Consider the following 17,550-nt stretch of genomic DNA (forward strand, 5'->3'; position numbering starts at 1 on the left):
TCAGGGTCTCCCTCAAACCAAGGATCTCAGCAGGTCAGCCTTTGCCAGGGAATTTCCAAGGAGTTGCAGATGTCATTGAAACAAAAAAATTTGGACTTCACAGAAATCTTGAAGCCAAGGTGGGAGTCAGAATGACTGCGCCATTCCTGGTAGGAAGCAGTGTTGACATTCCTACTCCGATATTGAGTCAGATGTTTCCCAGAACACTGAGGAGGTGGTCACTGCCCTGGTATGCTCTAATTATTGGAAATCAACTTCCAAACAGAACCTGCCTGTTTTTAAATCCCTCATCCTCAACTGGCAACCCATTCCTATGGGTCAGTGCTGACCTCCTCTCTGCGATGTTGAAGTGATTCAAAAATATTTTTCAAGCTGTGTTTTCCTACCCATGGTCAAGTATGATTGCAGCAGACAAAGCACTCATTTGATTGTTAACACTCAAGTATTGCAAAATGTCACTTAAAAAGTCTTCTAGTGGTTCTAGAGTCCTAGAGATTTATGTTGAACAACAGTGTACCTACATGTCCTCTCCTGGGCTGCTGCCTTCAGTGCCACAGGGCTCTGTGGTTCAGTGCACTGGAAGACGCTACAATTTCACTTTAAGAAGAAAACAAAAGGGATGAGATTACAGAGAAGTTGCAGGCTGAATCCAGTCCTAATTTACCATGGACAGACAAAGTTTTCTTGAAATGTGTAGGTGTGGCACTTCGGGTTGTGGTTAGAGGTTGAATGTTGGACAAGATCTTAAGAGGTCTTTTCCAATATCAATGATTCTATGATTCTATCCATTGCTTGCTGGGAGAGGACTTCCTTTGTACTTGTGATTGCACATAGCTCCAACGTCCCTCTCCCAGGGATGGTATGTGACTAATGTGCAAGCAAATTAACACAGACAAATCACTCCTATCTACTCCATTAGGCAGCCCAAATATTGTTTCCCACTATACCTACTCTTTAGTGCAACTATGCTATCAATCAGTACTCCTCAGTTCAGTGAATTTTAAGGAATGAAGAAGTACAGCTAGGGCTATAACTCACTCTCTCTGCAAAGTAATTTGGAACACAATGAAATAAAAGTTGTCAGGAGGTCTAAAACACTCAAAAGCAATGCTAAGCCCCTTGTTTATGGCTTCTGTCTGGAGCAGGTGGAGATGGCTTCAGGCTGTGAAAGCGGAGCACAGAATATTTAGACTTGGTAACAACTGATCACTCACATTTATTGAAAAACAACCTCACCTGGAGCACACTGCTCACCATAACTTGTGGCTGTATTACTTTGGTGCAATTTAGAAACATAAACAGTAGTCATGGTATTTACATACAAAATGTATTAGAGGCGTAACCCACACAGTTACAAACATATGTATAAACAGTGATATATAAACAAGAATTTTATATGTTACCTTCCCATAATATTCCAGCACACCACCACACATACAATAGACACCACAATACTTTAGAAGACTTCCTCCTGACTGTTGCGTTTCTTTACCTGTCTGTGTACCAACACAACAAGCAAGACAGTGACACAGGAAACTTTAAGCAGGATGGCTTTCTCCTTAATTGCAAATACCTTATCTCAAACAGACCAGCACAGTGAGGATAAATTAAACAGCTTCAGTTATTCTATAGTATCATAGTTTAGCCACAGGGAGGTGTGTTTCCAAAGTCAGCCTAGCTCAGGAAATTGTTCTGTCTTACCCTACGATAAGCCTAGAAGAACATCTAGAGTCTTTTACTATGAAAATCCAACTCCTGGGAGTGTACAGTGCAGGCACCTTTGAGAAATTCACATTGTACTCAGGGATTAATCTGCAGAGTTTTAAAAATTGTGTGCAAAATTAAAGAAGTCTTGGTTTTTGCATTGCTTAAAAGCTATTGAAGTACAGACACAAGGAAGAAATTCCCTCACTTCAACTTCTATCAGTAAGAAAAACAAGACTTTGGCATTTGTTTCCAAACAGGCTTTGTTTAGTCTGTAACCCAAAGCTCTGTTTTCCTAGCACTCTACTTACCATCTGAAGACATCCTTCCATTCATAAGTCACCTTGACAAGTAACTGAACCTCATCCGTGACCCTTTTAAAGCTAAGGGGATTTACATCATCACCCCAAAGAATACACAGTGTGAAAGACTTAAACCTAGCCAGTGCAGAATCCAAAGCACAAGATGATCAGAAAAACAGATCAGCATTTTCTTCCCTCAAACTTATGGCTGCTCACTGTATGGAAACAGATATTAAGCAAGAAAGAAACAAAAAACAAAAAGAAATTGCATCTTTGAAAACACAGCATGTAAATCTAATTCAAAATCACCTCTAATGTTCTACATTTTGAAGAGTTAGACAACAGGTGAAGGCCTGCAAATAAGAAAAGCTCTGGATTGCTGCTATCTTTTGGCAAAGATCCAGTGATTCAGCCTGGCAGAGTTCAGTTCTCTATTTGTAAGAATCATATGTATAGTCTCAAGCAAATCAAAATTGTAGAGTTCTATTTGGACCAAAATAAAAATAGCTGAAAAGTGTCAAATATATAAACTGGGAAGTTTGTGAGCTTGAGTCTGCTAACATCTACTTTATGAAAGTAACATCAAGGGGGAAAAGCTGAAATGTGCTAGGATATAAAGCAAGCCTTGCTCAAGTCTTTGGGAAATTTCTGAACATTGTTTTTGCTTTTCACCCTTTTTGTCAGCATACAGCAAAGTTTACTTTCTCTGTTTGGTACCCAGAAGCTGTCAGAGAAAATGTCAGCTGCCAACTCCGTTTTCTCAGTGCCAGTGCATTCGTCAACAAGAACTGGAGGAATACACAGCAAAGTGTCAGCTCTGCCACAGAGTACTCCTGTTCCTGTAACCAGTGTTACACTGATAAACGACTGCTAAGCTGTTATATCTAAACCATAGCCGCATAGTTTGGAGGGACACACCAAGTTTTCGCTCTCTAGTGATGTCACTAGGAGAAAGTCCTGAAGTTGAAAACCTCATTACTTGCTGTTCTGACGTGCACTTCTTAAAAATAAAGTTTTTCTTGTGAATAAGATCTTCTTGGTTCCTCAGTATTTTCTCACTGTAACGAGCAGTGCTGGTTTCTCAACAGAAAACCAGGAAGGCAGTTTAGGTATAACCAGACAGGACCAACAGGACTGTATTTTGGACATCACCATCAGTTTTTTCACAGCAACTCACTTATTTTAAGTCAATGCAGTCTTTTTTGTGCAGTGGCCTTTCCTCAAGCCATTGTGTCAGTGTCCATTTGAAACAAGAGACTGAAGGAAGTGAGGAACTCCCACAACCTGCAGTGCATCAGGTTGCTAAAAATCAGCCTCACAATGCCCACTGACTCTCACCTTTCTCTCCGCAGGACATCTATGCAAAGGTGCAATCAGTTATTTCAATTGATTCAATGAGGATGTTTTAGAAAGGAAAAGAGAAAACAGTGAAATTAGAGAAAACTATCTGCTGAGGACTTCCCCAGGAAGCTCATCAGCAAGCAGACCTGAAACTCAGGTATCGTACACACACGTGTGTGTACATATATATACTCCTACAAGCTAATATCTGGTTGATTTTTTGACTATTTGGCCTTTTTTTTTTTTTTTTTAAGGAATTTTAAAAGCGAGCAAACATATGTTGTGCTCTCAATAGGAAAATAACACACGATTTTATCTCAGTAAATCCCACCGAGATGCTTCCCTGGAAGTGCTGATGAGACTGTTGAGTGTGTCCTCCTGGCAGCTCCTCTGGCTTATCCATGCTGTGCAACCAAACTTGCTAGAATCATGAAACCCCTTTCAATGGAATTTTATTGTCTGTGCAGTGTTGAGTGGAATGAGCTCTTCTGCTCTTATTCTTCCAAGGCTGATCGCATCTTCTCAAGTTCTCTCTCAGCTTCTGAATCCTGGAAATGCAATACAAGGCATTAATACACAGGCTAATTCAATATAGTTAAAAAAGATAATTCCTCTTTTCTTCTCAAGCCCCACACCAGATTTTAAGTATAGTCTAGCCTTGTGTTTTTCCTCTTTTCATACTTGTCTCTTGGCAGCCTATTAAAATTCTCCAAATATCAGAGAGATTTTCTCTCATGCTTCCTTTTGAGAAAACTGAAAACCAGAGCAGCGGATTTCAAACCTTTGCTCCCTTGAGGACTCTCCTACTCTGGTCAAATGCCCCCCTTTCTTTTTTATTTTACCCTTCTCAGTCTGATGGAAATTATTTGATTGCCTCTTTGGGATGAAACAACACCACCTTATGCCTCCAACATATAAAGAGAAAAAAAATCCTCTATTTATCTGATATACCATTCCAACTCTGTCTGGCATGATTTCTAAGACGCGGATGGTGAGGAGGCTCCTCATCTGGCAGAGCTGGGATATTTCCTTCTGGAAGAAGGGATATTTTTTCTGCTTGCTGCCCTGGTTTCCCAGCAGCAGTACTAGCCAGTGCCCTGCAGGTGGTAGCACAGGCAAGTCAGCACTAACAGATGGTGGGCCAAGATCTATTGCACACCTGTGCTGTGAATTTCAGCACAATACTTTTGCTACAGCAACCCAGAAGCCTTAGAAACACAGTGGCAGGAAAATCTGGCATATACTTCTGCCTTACATCCAGGATTCCATCAGACTAACGCTGAAAGCATGAGATCAGGAGGATTCTGGTCACTTCGCTGCATTTTTCTCCACAACGCAAAGAACAACAGATTGATATCTGCTTTTATGTATTTTCTACCTGGTACTAATTTGATGGCATCTTCTATACAGTTTCAGCTTAACAGAAAAAGCACAAAGGAAAAAAAAAGTGGAAAAGAGCTCCCAGATGGAAAACACAACCACATGGCACTTTCTGAAATGCAGTACAATCTGCTCTCTGAAACCCTGTGAAAGCAATGGAAGAGCTAAAATATCCTAGATAGAAAAAAATGCTGAGCAGCACACACAGACTACTGATCTGATCCAGCTTGGAGGAGCTTAGGAGCCAACCTGGCACCAAGAGCTTTAAAAGCAACAGATAGGAACTACTAGATGACTCAGGTGCAAAAACGTCTACATCCTTCAGTTCATTGGATCTAACTCACAGAGTGCCTAAAGACTTCATTAAGAGCTTAAATTGAAAATCAAAAGTCTTAAATTGAAACCATTCAGCTTACCTTTAGCAATTAACACCATAATGCAAATGCAGCCTATAATATTGATCAGCCCAATGAACACACATGCCAAGTCAGACTGCCAGAGAAAGTCTTGACCTTAAGTTAAATGACTGGGATTTTAGAAAAATTTCCCTATGATTAATTTTGCCACATAATATATATGCAGAGAATTTTACATAACCATATTTGATTTGAAGGGTCAAAAGCATACAACATTAAATTAGTTTTGGTTTCTTTTCTTTCTTGGAAAATAATCCTATACCTCTTTTGTGTTAACTGGCAGTTCTGAAGCAAGGTTCATCCAGAGAAGAGCTGCAGAGTTGTTCCCCAGGTCCTTGTAGCACTGAAGGAAAAATGACAACGTGAGGAGAGTTAAACAGGGAGAACAAAAGATGAAACAGGCAGCAGAAAGTAACTGAGCAATTTTGTAACCTGACAACTGATAAAAAAGGATTATTTCTCCTTTAGGCATTCACACAGAATAACTTCAGGCTTGATAATCACCATCAAGTTATGGAATATTAGATTTTTCTTTTTTTTTTTTTTTTTTTTTTTTAATGTTTTGGACAAGGAGATCTTTTTGGCAAAAGATTTTAAGGTCTCCCTGTGATCTTCAGCATCTTCCACCATTTTTATTTCCACTTCCACAGCCACCATTCCTCATGCTGCTTTCATCATAAAATCTCAACACATGCAGCATATCATCTGATGAAGCTTTAACTCTCCAGGCCTTTGAAAATCAGGTCCAAGTGCAAGCACTGTAACATCTCATCTTTACAGGTCTCGGAGGTTTCATATCTTTCATCGTGAACTTCTCAAGCAGCACAGAAACAGACAGCTCTAAGTAACACAAAAGGCTCTGGTGCCTAGAGAGTCATGGAAGCAATGGACTGCAAAATCAGCATGCTAGAAGGAAGCTAAAAATGATGATGCTAAAAGGCAGCAGCTAATCATTGTTGCAATTGCCTCAAAAAGCCAGTGTTCCTTTAGGATCGTGACAACAAGGTACGTGCATCTTGGTGATTTTCCTCTTTCAGTTCTGAAAGAGAACTCTCTGCTCTGCAAACAGTCACATTGTTGCACCTCTTGAATTCAGAACAGATGGTGCCATGGACATCCTTGGAGCCTTCAGGAGTCCCACGCCCCTAAGCATCAGTTAAAACTATCATTAGGTGACTATAAATCTCAATCCTTTATTCTTTTGAAGTCTGACCCATTAGAGCACTATTTCCTGGAAAATTAAGGAGATACAAATTGAACTATTAGAATTTTATGATGAAGGATGTGATCCAAAATGACCAACTATGGGACTGAGTAAAATAGCAATAAACAAAACCAAATACGTTTAAGTACTCCTATTAACTTCTATGCTGATTTGCAGAGTTCTTCTGAAGCTCAGCCACATCTGCCAGACATGTGGTGAACTATGAGCCCAGTAATAATGTATTGGCTCATTCAGGTTATAATTTAGCCACTGTGAAATCCAGATTTTTTTACATCAACTCTGAAAATTCATCAGGTCGTGATTTGCAAGAATTTGCTGCTGCTGCAGCTTCCCTGAAAATAAGTTCCAATTCTTTACAAGACATTCAGGGAGTGACTTTGAATTTGCATGACTGCTGGCCGTATTTACAAACAGAGCAAGATGCAATCAAGACCATATTCATCAGTGTGCATAAGCTGTCAGAAACAAAAGGCTTGCTGATTTACATATACATCACTTAATTTACAAAGTCTCATCACTGAGCAGATATGATGAGTGACAGTGTATGATCCAGCTGGCGTGAAGGCCACCACATCTCCTACAGAGTTCTCCTCTTTGGTCACCTTTGTTTTTCTTTAACAAGACACTATGAAATAAATTCTGTACATAGGTTTATTGGTAACACAGACATGCATTTAATACTTTACTTCTTCCTCATGATGCACTTCCTGTATACATCACAGAAATCCAAAACTTATAAAATCTTGCTTCCACATGGAGTAATTTAAGTTTGTGTACAACAATCCATCCAAAGATGCATGTGTATTTTTTAAGATGAATATTTCTTATCCCAGGAGCATGTAACTGTACTCAATAAAGTGACAGGTTACCTTGGCAATGTACACTCTTACTGCTTTGGAAAATCCTGGACTTAGCTCCTCAACCTAGAACAGCAGAGAGAAAGGGTCAGGCAGAGAAAAGCAAATATGAGGATATGCAAAGAACAGTTTGAAAGCTGTTTCAATTTTTTCCATCTCTTTATTAGATGAGGAAGCCCCACTTTTTCAAGTCCATACATCACTTATCATAGGCTAGACTGGCTGCATTAGTAAAAGCCCTCATACTTTCCCTGTTCCACTGCAAACAAACCCTTTGTAGCACACCCTGTGTTCTATTTATATTCAAATTTCACAGTGCATGCAATCAAGACATCAGAAACTGGCTATCAGAGCAAGCAATGAGAACTCAGTACAGACAGTGTTCCTCTTCTTAATTATGTTGTCTGGTTTTAGACCTAGCTCAGCTTGTGAGTAACCCAGAGCTGCAATTCTTGAGATGATTTCCATCCCCCTGGAACTTGCTAACTGTGGCTGAATGCTGAAATGGACTCTGCTGAGCATATGGGAAGTGCACTTCTTCAGGGTGTGACCAAAGGTAAAAGCTCAGAAAAATCCAAATTCCTGTTTCAAACCACTGAGCCACTCTAACTCATCAAAGGAAGAAGTAGCTTTTTTCTCTATTGAGAAGAAAGAACACACTTTGCTTCAAATTTCGCTGTGGAATGATTTAATCATTTTGGCTAAAATTATGCTGAAAAGCAGACTGCCTAGGGCAGACACCTACCTACCACAAACTTACCCTTAACATTTAGGCAAAATGACAAGAAATTGATAAAATCTGATAAACCCTAACACTTTGCAGAACTGCTGGCCTATGAGTTATATAGTGGTAGGGCAATTTGTTTCTGCAACTTTTAATCAGAGGTGTATGTATGTTTAAAAAAAAAACATATCTCACTTTGAAAGCTTAAAAACTTGTGTTCAAAAATCTGGAGAATCTAATCAGAGGCCTTTATAAAATATTATGAGGAAATTTAAAGTGACAAAACATTCTGACTACCTATGCAAGTGTTCCCAGGCATGAGCATAAACAGATCTTACAAGATCATGAAAAGAGCACAGGCCACATGCACTTAACACTAAGCAATGAATTCATCAGCTTTTGCAGCATTGAAAAGGAAAACCAAAACCCTCTGAAAATATGTGGAATTCTCTGGATCTAGTTCTGAGCTCTTGAAAATCATGTTCTTCCATCTGGCTGTTCTATAATAGAGGCTCCTACCTTTCTGCTTCCACCAGTTTTTCCTCTTCAGGTTCTAGTCAATAGAGAGATATCATGAAGCACTTGGAGAGCAATGAGCTAAGCAGAACACAAGTAGTCAAATTCCATGCTTGTGGTTACACTTGTCAGTGTGCATTTGTTAGGGATTCCCCTGAGTGTCAGATTACAGTACCTTTAAGAAGTTTTGCAGTGCATCCTGTACAGTGGCTGTAGGAGGGGTCTCAAACAAAGCAGAAGCAGTCTTTTTTTCGAGCCATCCCAGGTGGAAAACCTACAGAGAGCAAGACAAAACCATCAAACCCGTGTATGCAAAGACAGTGAATTATCTGGTTTCTTGTAGCTGCTTCAGGCACCTGGGAGATGGCCAAAAATCTTGGTAGTACCAGCAGATTCTGGTCAAGCACCCAAATCCAGCTATGGATTTAAACCTGATTTGCTTTTCTTTGTTCTATACTGCTAGTCACCTCCTGCAGTTTAATCCATCAGCTGCCATATGCATAATGTTAAATACAGGATTTGTCTCTATAACTCAATATTGCAGCAGGGCAACTGTGTGGGTGGTCTGAAATCCTAAAGTTACTCAGTGCAACCACACCAGCTCCTGGCAGTTTTCACCTATGTATCAGAGCAAAGGCACATATGCAGCCCTCCTGTCTCCCTTCTACTTGGATCTGCCTCTGTTTCTCAGCTTCTGCAGCTGTGAGAGCAGGAAGGCTGAGCAGGAAGTTCTGAACAGAGTGAAGAGATTTCACTGGCTGAGTTTGTTGCTCCCCTGTAATTAACCAAGTCAATTATCTTGGCTATAATCTCTGTGATTTAACTTCATTTCTGACAGCAGCAAAGCACTTTCAAACTGCATAAAGCAAAAAGTAGATAGTTACTGCAAGCCCTTATTTCTTTTTATAGACACTAAATCTGACTTATGGCGTTTGACTCCAAGCTTTTCCTTGTCAAGAAATATAAAGCAGCCTGCACAATTCTAACACCTCCAATACTTGGGTAGCAGAGGAACCACGTGCAAAGAATTATAGAGTTGTATTGTGTACAGAAGCTCTTGCCAGCCTCAAAATGTCCTTGGATCACATCCATGTGTGTTTAAAGGCGGTTTGTTTTTACGGAGTAAAGGAGGGCAAACAGTAAGCTAGTCTGCAGCTAGTGCTTTTCTCAGTCCATTCCTTGCCATGTCACTTCCCATGCCACCTTCAGAGACTAAAATATGAAGGCTGGAACCCCTTGTGTTCGTTGGTTAAGGCTTAAATCCACCTAGCTTTCACTCAAACAAGGAAGTAAATTCCAGGGAAGAAGTAAGTAATCAATATTAACAAGCTGTTTTACCTGGTAACACCACCTGCCCAAAAGGTAGTAAGACTTTGGATCCTCAGGTTTCAGAGCAATCGCTTTATCAATGTGTTCCTATGGAAAATTATCACCAACACACATTACGTTCTTGTTAGAAGCCAAGAGCAGATGAGCATGTTTGGAAAGAGGAAAGGAATAAGCCCACAGTTTGTCAGCGATCAGGAAAACTACAGCGACCAAGAGATTCCAAATTTTCTTTAAAATGTTTCAATGAACCCCAAATGAGCATTTTATCAGAAAAAAGAATTACTGCATGCAAAAAAAAGAAGCTGCCCTTCACTTTATTCTACCTCCTTTTCCTAACCTGACATAACCAAATTAGTGGTTATGTGAATAGCTGCCAACTCACTAATTTTATGTGGCCAGTTCTGCAGCAACTGGTGCATCTCCTTTCCCTGCAACATCCCAGTTTTGGCTGAAAGGCAAATTAAGAACCTGAAGCAGATGAGCCACCTTTGAAAATTCATTATTTGGTACTTACTGGAGGGTGCAAGCAGGCAGGAAAAGTTGGTATCTTATTACCATATGATAATTTCACATCTAAAGTTCTCACTGGGATTGTATTTTACTTGCAAGACTTTTATTCTTCATCTTTTTTCTGACTTTACAGTGTGCACAAATGCAGAGTGAAACCAGTCAGCCTCAGCACCTCTTGCTGGAATCACCTTCCTCATCCAAACCACCCCTTAAAAGCATCCCTTTGAGACCTACAACTCCTCTGCTAAAAGCTGGAGCTGTCTTCCTAACTTACCCTACTAGAGAAGTACTGCGTAACACACACACAAGCCAGCATGCTCCTTTCACTCACCTTAAAAATATATCCAGTTTGAATGCGCTTCTGGATGCTCTCATGTTCTGCTAGCTGCCCACAGAGAATGGCATACCTGCATAAAGAAGGCATCTGTATGAAACTAAACTGGCAGTTTTAAATATACATCTACATTCTGCATGTATCTTCCTTCTGAAGATAAGAGCACATTTAAGCTTCACATCTTCTACAGGGAGGGGACCTATGCAGCAAGCACTTTTTGCATGGGAAGGCAGTAGCTCCAAGGATGTCAGCAACTGAGCAGGAGTAGCTTTTGTTCATTGCACTGACCGTGGAAAGTCTTCCAGTGCACTTCTACATCCTAAATTTCCTTACTCAGCAATGAATTGTGTGAAAATATAGAATGCTGAAGAGCAAATCCTACTGAAGCAGGAGCCAGAATTGCAAAAAGCTCTAATTAGCTCTAAGATGCACAGGCATCTCCCTTACACAACAGCAAATCCATAGCATGCTAGCTACCCTAGCTAGGCTAGGATGCCTACTAGGAGGGAAAATACTGTGACAACCTACCTATGTCTTGCAGCCTGAGCAACCACTGAATTTGGGAAACAAAATAACATCGTTTGAGTGCTGCAAGCTCAAGGCAATTTAGTTTTCTCTAACAAGAGACACTACAATTCAAAGCTAGCATAAGCAGTTATTTTGTAGCAGTTAAAGCAGGGAAGCTGATTACCCATGGATTTACACTCTCCCATCTCACCTTCCCACACACTGCTCTTCCCTGAAATTGGTTCAGAGACTCAAAAATAAAGCTGAATATAGAAGAAAGATGCAATTTCATCTCCTTTGTGACTTCTTTAGCCATATCTGCAGCCCTGTTCATACTGCCCGATCCTCTGTCTCCTCATTATACCCTCCAGGGTCCCAGCTCAATATGGTTCCTCTAGCCATACTATTTAAGTCTTCTGGACATGTACATTAAATACAACGTAAAACTCTGTATAATCTTCCTTTATACCACTCCCTTCCTCCCCAGGGCAAGCCTTACAAGTCCGTTCCCATAAATGCAATGGGATGAGGGGAGCCTCGCCTGACCTCTCCAACAACCAGCATACCAACATCAAGTGGCGCAATACTTGTTTGTCAAGTAAAAATAAAGATCACATTTTTATTTTTTTAAGCAGACCATTGAAATGTTAGTAAAATAAGCAGTTAACAGCAGACCTGTCATGAAACAAGAGGTAAGAAATAAAGCAAGAGATAGCTGAACTGGAACAGGTTGCCCAGAAAAGCTATGGTTGATCCATCGCTGGCCAGGCTGGATGAGGCCATGGGCAACTTGACCTTGTGAATGGCAACACTGTCCATGGCAGGAGGGTTGGAACTATTTTGTTAAGGTCCCTTCCCACCTAGGACATTCTATGATTCTATGAATTGGTCTTTTATTGCAGTCCCAGGAAGAGCAACCTTAGCATGAACATTCTTTCTAATTTGTGCCTCAAGATCCAGAGCATGGTGGTGGTTTCTACATATGAAACTCTGATCCGAGATTTCTTGAGGTCTTTAGCTTCCCTTCCTCTCCCTTTCTGCAGCACCAGGATGGCTTCCTGCTCTTTCCTCTTCTGTTTGTTTAGCTTGGCCTGTTCTTCAGAACTATTTATTTTAATCTCTTTTGTGAAATGTCTTCAGATGAATTGCCACATGAGGCACTACCAAGTTGCACAAAGGCTAACAATAATAGGATAGATTAAGAATAATGAGTTCGGACTGGGGATTTCATCACTTGTAAACACTTGATAACTACAAGGATCAATGTCTCAGAAGTTACTTAAACCCTGCATTATGAGACTTGCTGGACTAACTATTAACCAGAACTACTCATTAAGGTCAAGCCACAAGTTCCCACAGAACTCTCAGCTCTGTAAGGATTTCCCCATTCATTAGAAAATAAACTCTGTGCAGCAGGAGAGAATACATCCCCAGATGAGAACCTGCTTGTTCTTCCTTCTCAAATCCCCAGGCTCAGAACACACAGCTTTGATGGAGCTTTATTTCCAATGCTGCACTCTGGCTGACTTCCATTTGAAAGCAGGACTTTTGGCTTCTGAACACAAAATACACAGCCCAGCACCAACAGCCTCATGGCCAGGGTGGCTTGCCAGCCCAAATACAGCTCTTATCTCTTCAAACAGTTTCAAAGACTCACTAGTTAAGTCTGCTGGTGCCTCCTTTTGAATAAGACAAGAAGTAAATTGAATTGGCCAGCTGACAACAGCATGAGGACATGGAAGTCTTTGCATTTTATTCAGATCAAGTTTTACTTCACAAATACTCAACTAACTTTACATTGCAATACCCAACAAACCAATGAGCTAGATTATTCTGCTAGTCAACCAGCACAAGCTGTGAGCTGAAAATATTAATGCTAGCCCATAAATCTGTTTGGCGTTATTCAAACAACACTGACAGTAAATCAAGAGAGAGATTTCATCACACACAAGGCAAACAGATGAAAACCTTAGGTCAGAGCTCAACTTTCATCAACAAGAGTCAGATTAAAAGACAGAAAGAATAAATCCCTTCCTAATCAAGTAAATAATTGAGAGGAGCAGAGCTTCAAGTTTTTTTTTATATCAAATTGAGAAGTTTTGGCAATATTTTATGAGTTTTACCAGTTTTTACCTACCTGTGCACTGAGCCTCTTCACTTGTAAAGAAATGAGACAACTACCATGTAGTTGTGCAATGAAACACACCAGAAATTCAAATGTTTATTAATTTTGGGATTCAGTACCTTGGGAGAAACAGCAAAATTCCCAGAAACTCAACCTTAAATTAATGAGCATTTGTCACTAATGGCCATACAGAGCTAAGGGGTTGAAATCAGGCTTTCCTAAACTTCAAAACAAGGGGAGACAAGATTAAAGGAAAAAATAAGAAGCTTGTCCAGAGAGCTGGAGAGTAGGCTGAGCTGTAAATTCACATAGCACTAATTATGCTGCCTTGTTTCCCATTCCAACATACTCAGCAGCACTCTAGAGCATGGATGGTTTAAATAAAACACTCGGTGATACTGGCGTACACACTGCAAGTTTAAGCACAATAAATTGCTCTGGATTAGAGCAAGACTAATTTATTATTGTCTCAATTTTCCATAGAAATTTAAAAAAAAAAAAAAAAAAGTGTATTCTCACAGTTGGGAATCACACCACAGAACAGAGTGATGAACAGCAGTTTCATCCCTGTTCTGACTCGCTGCTTTAAACTGTATGACCTAGACACATATATAAGTATATAGAATTGATTTTATGTAGTTATATAAAATCTTGATGCATAAAATCAAGGTTGTATATAGAAACACTTCTCAGAATGCGTTCCACTACTCCTTTGAAAACATTTCATTTATAAATTCAGAGAACTGCCTGCTGTCCACAGACATGAACTTGATTCTATGCAACAGATGTATTTAAAGGCTGCTGTCTGCATTAATCTCAGAAGTTAAAGTATATCTGATGTGAAAGATGCACTCAATACCATTTCCACAATGCAACAAAAGTCTATAAATGTTCCTTCCAGATGATGTATGAAATAAAACATACCTAGCCCATGATATCCACCCTGTATCTTCCAGAACGAAATACAGTTTTAAAAGCCAATTTAGATGAAAAGCTTGCTTTTTCCTTTGGGGCCACACCAAACTTTGAGATGTTAAAACATTTTACCCTTTGACTGACCCACATGGGTCACCGTGCATGGTATTCTGCCACTTTCTGAATAGTTAGTGGACGAAAAATCTTTTCATGCATATGCACGTATGTTGTTTTATAGTACAGAGTTTTCTGCCTGTAATAAAACTGTTTGCTTTATCCACACAGGTTCTGCACTCTGTCCTTTGGACCTGTGCTTCTGAAGCACAACATTTCCTTTCCAAAGGAATTCCTCTTTATGTCTATATCCCAAAGACCTTCAAACATGCTGCAGACTCTGTGGGGATGGCAAGCTCATATTATATAAAATATTTAATACTCTGGAACTAATACTAGCAGTAGCTACCTTGATTTCCCATGAATTGTAGGCATTCATAGCCAGATGACTACTTCATAATGAATGACACAAAGTTTTTCTTGATCAAACCCTACCTGTGAACACCACTAGAGCCACAGCCTAAGACACTGCTCTGTTAGTGTAGATCTTCTTGGGTGAGTCATTTTAAGACACTATCCCTAAAATTAAAAACCAAACCTAGCAAAAAAAAAGTTGTAGGAGAAACATAGAAACATCTTGCAGCAGCTCCTCCTGTTCATGTTGTTGAGGATCATATTTTTCCAGGAAAAGATGGACTTCCTACAGACCTGGTTTTACATTGCAATTAAGACTTCAACATCATAAGCCATCAGAGCTACAGGTGTTAAGTGAGGAAGTGTCAACAAAAATATTCCAGATGGCATCTTGGTCTTGCCTAGCATCATCATTTTGACTGAGGTAAATGAACATCAAATCCATACAGCTTGTCTGAACTGTCCTCTACTAAAGTGAGTTATTCTGAAGAAATGTGCACTAAAACCTGTTTCCTGCCACTGATGCTTTGTTTCCTGCATTTGATGAAGTCTAAAAATACTTTTTACATAGTCACTGCATGCAATGACATTTTTCAGCAACTTTCAAAAGCCAGTTTTGGCTTAGCTTTAGTTTGAGCCATTCTACTGCACAGAACTCTGAGGATGTCATCTTGTAGTTTCCATAGCCTCCTCTGATGTCTAAAGGAAATTCTACAAGTACCATGATTAAAGGCTTCTTTTATTTTTATTAATGAGTAGCCTATATTTACATTAAATCTTCAAAACAGTCTTTAAACAAGCTCTGAATTATCTATAAGCACTTTACTGCTAGCTCCCTTCCTGTACTCAAATTCTTCTGTAGTCATTCTGTTTCTTTTGAAGTTACTGTTACTTACTTAAATCTTTCCCATGTTCCTGTACAAGGACATTCAATTTCAGTACTTCATGGTAATGTCCATACAATGGTTTTGCTGTTAATATACTCCAAACCCTACTCTACTGATGCCAAACTGAGACTTGTTTTTCTGTTTTCAGTGCTCTGGAACATAGCCATATCCTTATCAAGTAATTCACAAACTTGTGTATGACAATCTGAGTCAATTAATGATATATATTTTCTATGTACTTCAACACAGAATTTAATTTCACAGAGATTCTCTGCTATCTGTTGATATGGTTAATTATGTACCTTACCTATTCTATGCTTTCTTGAACATGCAACATTCATACCCTGACAGGTTGGTTTGGGACTACTGTGGAAGCAAAACTTCTAGCTTTATATAGGAAAATTAAAAAAAAAAAAAAAACTTTGAACAACCTGGGCTTGAGACACAGAAATTTCTTGGAAAATAACAAGAAATAAACCCCTAAAAGAAACCCAAACTAAAAAAGCCAAACACAAATCACCCCGCAACAGCATATGTCATAGAGAATGAAGGCTGACAGGCTGGGAGGAAATGGTGTTAAACAAAGACTAAATGTTGAAAAAGATATCTCATATTCACATACCTGTGGTCATTAAAACTTTACAATTCTGAAAAACTACAGGCATTATCACTGGCAAACAAAGAATATGAGAATAACCATATGCAGAGGTGATCTGTGCTTCATCGAAGGGTTAGTGTGGGAGCCTCACTGCTGGAGGTCCACCTAATCTGCTTTGGAAGATATTCATCAGAAAGCACATGGTTTTTGTTTTGGAGTGAATAAATTACCTGGGTCTCCTTTATCCCAATTTTACATGATCAACTTTTTCTGAGACTGACTGAATTAATAGATATTGAATGGTGCAGCAAAAGATTCCCCTGACATCAGTGCTGTCACTGTTAAATAACTTCATGAAGCTGGATAATGTAACAGATTAAATTTAAATAGATGGCAGGTCAGCCTATGTTTGAAGATTCATCTAGTAATGGGTGGGTGGTAGCAGAGAATCAAATTAAAAACAGTAGACCATAAGTAGCCCAAGATAATAATATGATGCTGTACTAGAATGCCTCAGCTCAAGTGGTATGCAGAATATTTGAGTAATAAACAAAAAGAAAACGACAATCAGATGGATGGAGTCCACAAAACTACAGGAACAGAAAGCTGGCACAACACTGCCAAACTCAAATGTTATGGCAAGTAGACCAACTATTCTATTCTCTTACAAATAGTTCCACATGTTAATTTTTTTTTCAATATCTGGAGAGCAAGTAATCCTGGCTAATTACATTAAGTAAGGAGTCTATACAGTTAGCTGGCTATAACCAAAACTAATCTTCATTTGTGATTTAAGTCAAACCTGATCACTGTCACAAAAGAGAAAGGCTGAAATGCCCCCTTTCCCTACCCATACCCCAATCAATTTTTCCTTAATCCTAGAAAAGGTTGAAGCCTTTATTAGTTACCGAAGCTGGAATACAAAGCGTGTCTTCAGTTCTGTTTGATTTCCAAGTTGGTTTCATCTAAAAGATCTCTAGTCTGCCTCAGGAAGTGCTAGGAATGAACCATGTGTGTTTGCAGAACAATATGTATTCATTCTCAGCAAAGCCTGAAGACACAAATGGTAATTATTCCATGTAATGTATCATTTTTATGGTGACTCTGTGCTCATTTAAACCTCTGGTTTTAGTGGAAAAAGTTTTCCCCAAGAACTACTTTGAAAGAGCCTGGCACATATCTTGGCAAGATACTTCTATCATAATGACTTACTGCAGGATCTACTGTTGCTTTCAAGGAAGGTGTCATCTTCATCAACACTGATGAGAAGAGCTTCAGAACAAAGTCTTCCGCAGTGCATAAGCTGTTTCCCAGGTTTGTAGCACCACCAGTTTTGCTATGAGGGATTTCTATTGACATACCTATGCTGTTAAGACCTCATTTCTCAGAACTCATACTCAAATGTCAGTCAC

The 17,550-nt window shown here is 39.4% G+C and overlaps 1 protein-coding gene across 1 annotated transcript in view; it reads right to left on the reverse strand.

The window, feature by feature from the left end:
• Positions 1 to 1,196: 1,196 nt before the first annotated feature.
• RMDN3 (regulator of microtubule dynamics 3) overlaps positions 1,197 to 17,550 on the reverse strand; it is a 32,777-nt gene continuing 16,423 nt past the window's right edge. Inside the window, exons 7-12 of the mRNA XM_042881898.1 lie at positions 10,636 to 10,711; positions 9,804 to 9,881; positions 8,641 to 8,739; positions 7,238 to 7,291; positions 5,406 to 5,486; positions 1,197 to 3,895 (exon numbers count right to left, since the gene is read on the reverse strand). Of these exons, the coding sequence (XP_042737832.1) occupies positions 3,842 to 3,895; positions 5,406 to 5,486; positions 7,238 to 7,291; positions 8,641 to 8,739; positions 9,804 to 9,881; positions 10,636 to 10,711 (442 nt within the window). The 3' untranslated portion in view covers positions 1,197 to 3,841. The remainder of the gene's footprint in view (positions 3,896 to 5,405; positions 5,487 to 7,237; positions 7,292 to 8,640; positions 8,740 to 9,803; positions 9,882 to 10,635; positions 10,712 to 17,550) is intronic.

Source organism: Lagopus leucura, unplaced genomic scaffold, assembly GCF_019238085.1.
Source record: "Lagopus leucura isolate 7727_CA_CO unplaced genomic scaffold, USGS_WTPT01 Super-Scaffold_100033, whole genome shotgun sequence".
NCBI classification, from domain to species: Eukaryota; Metazoa; Chordata; class Aves; order Galliformes; family Phasianidae; genus Lagopus; species Lagopus leucura.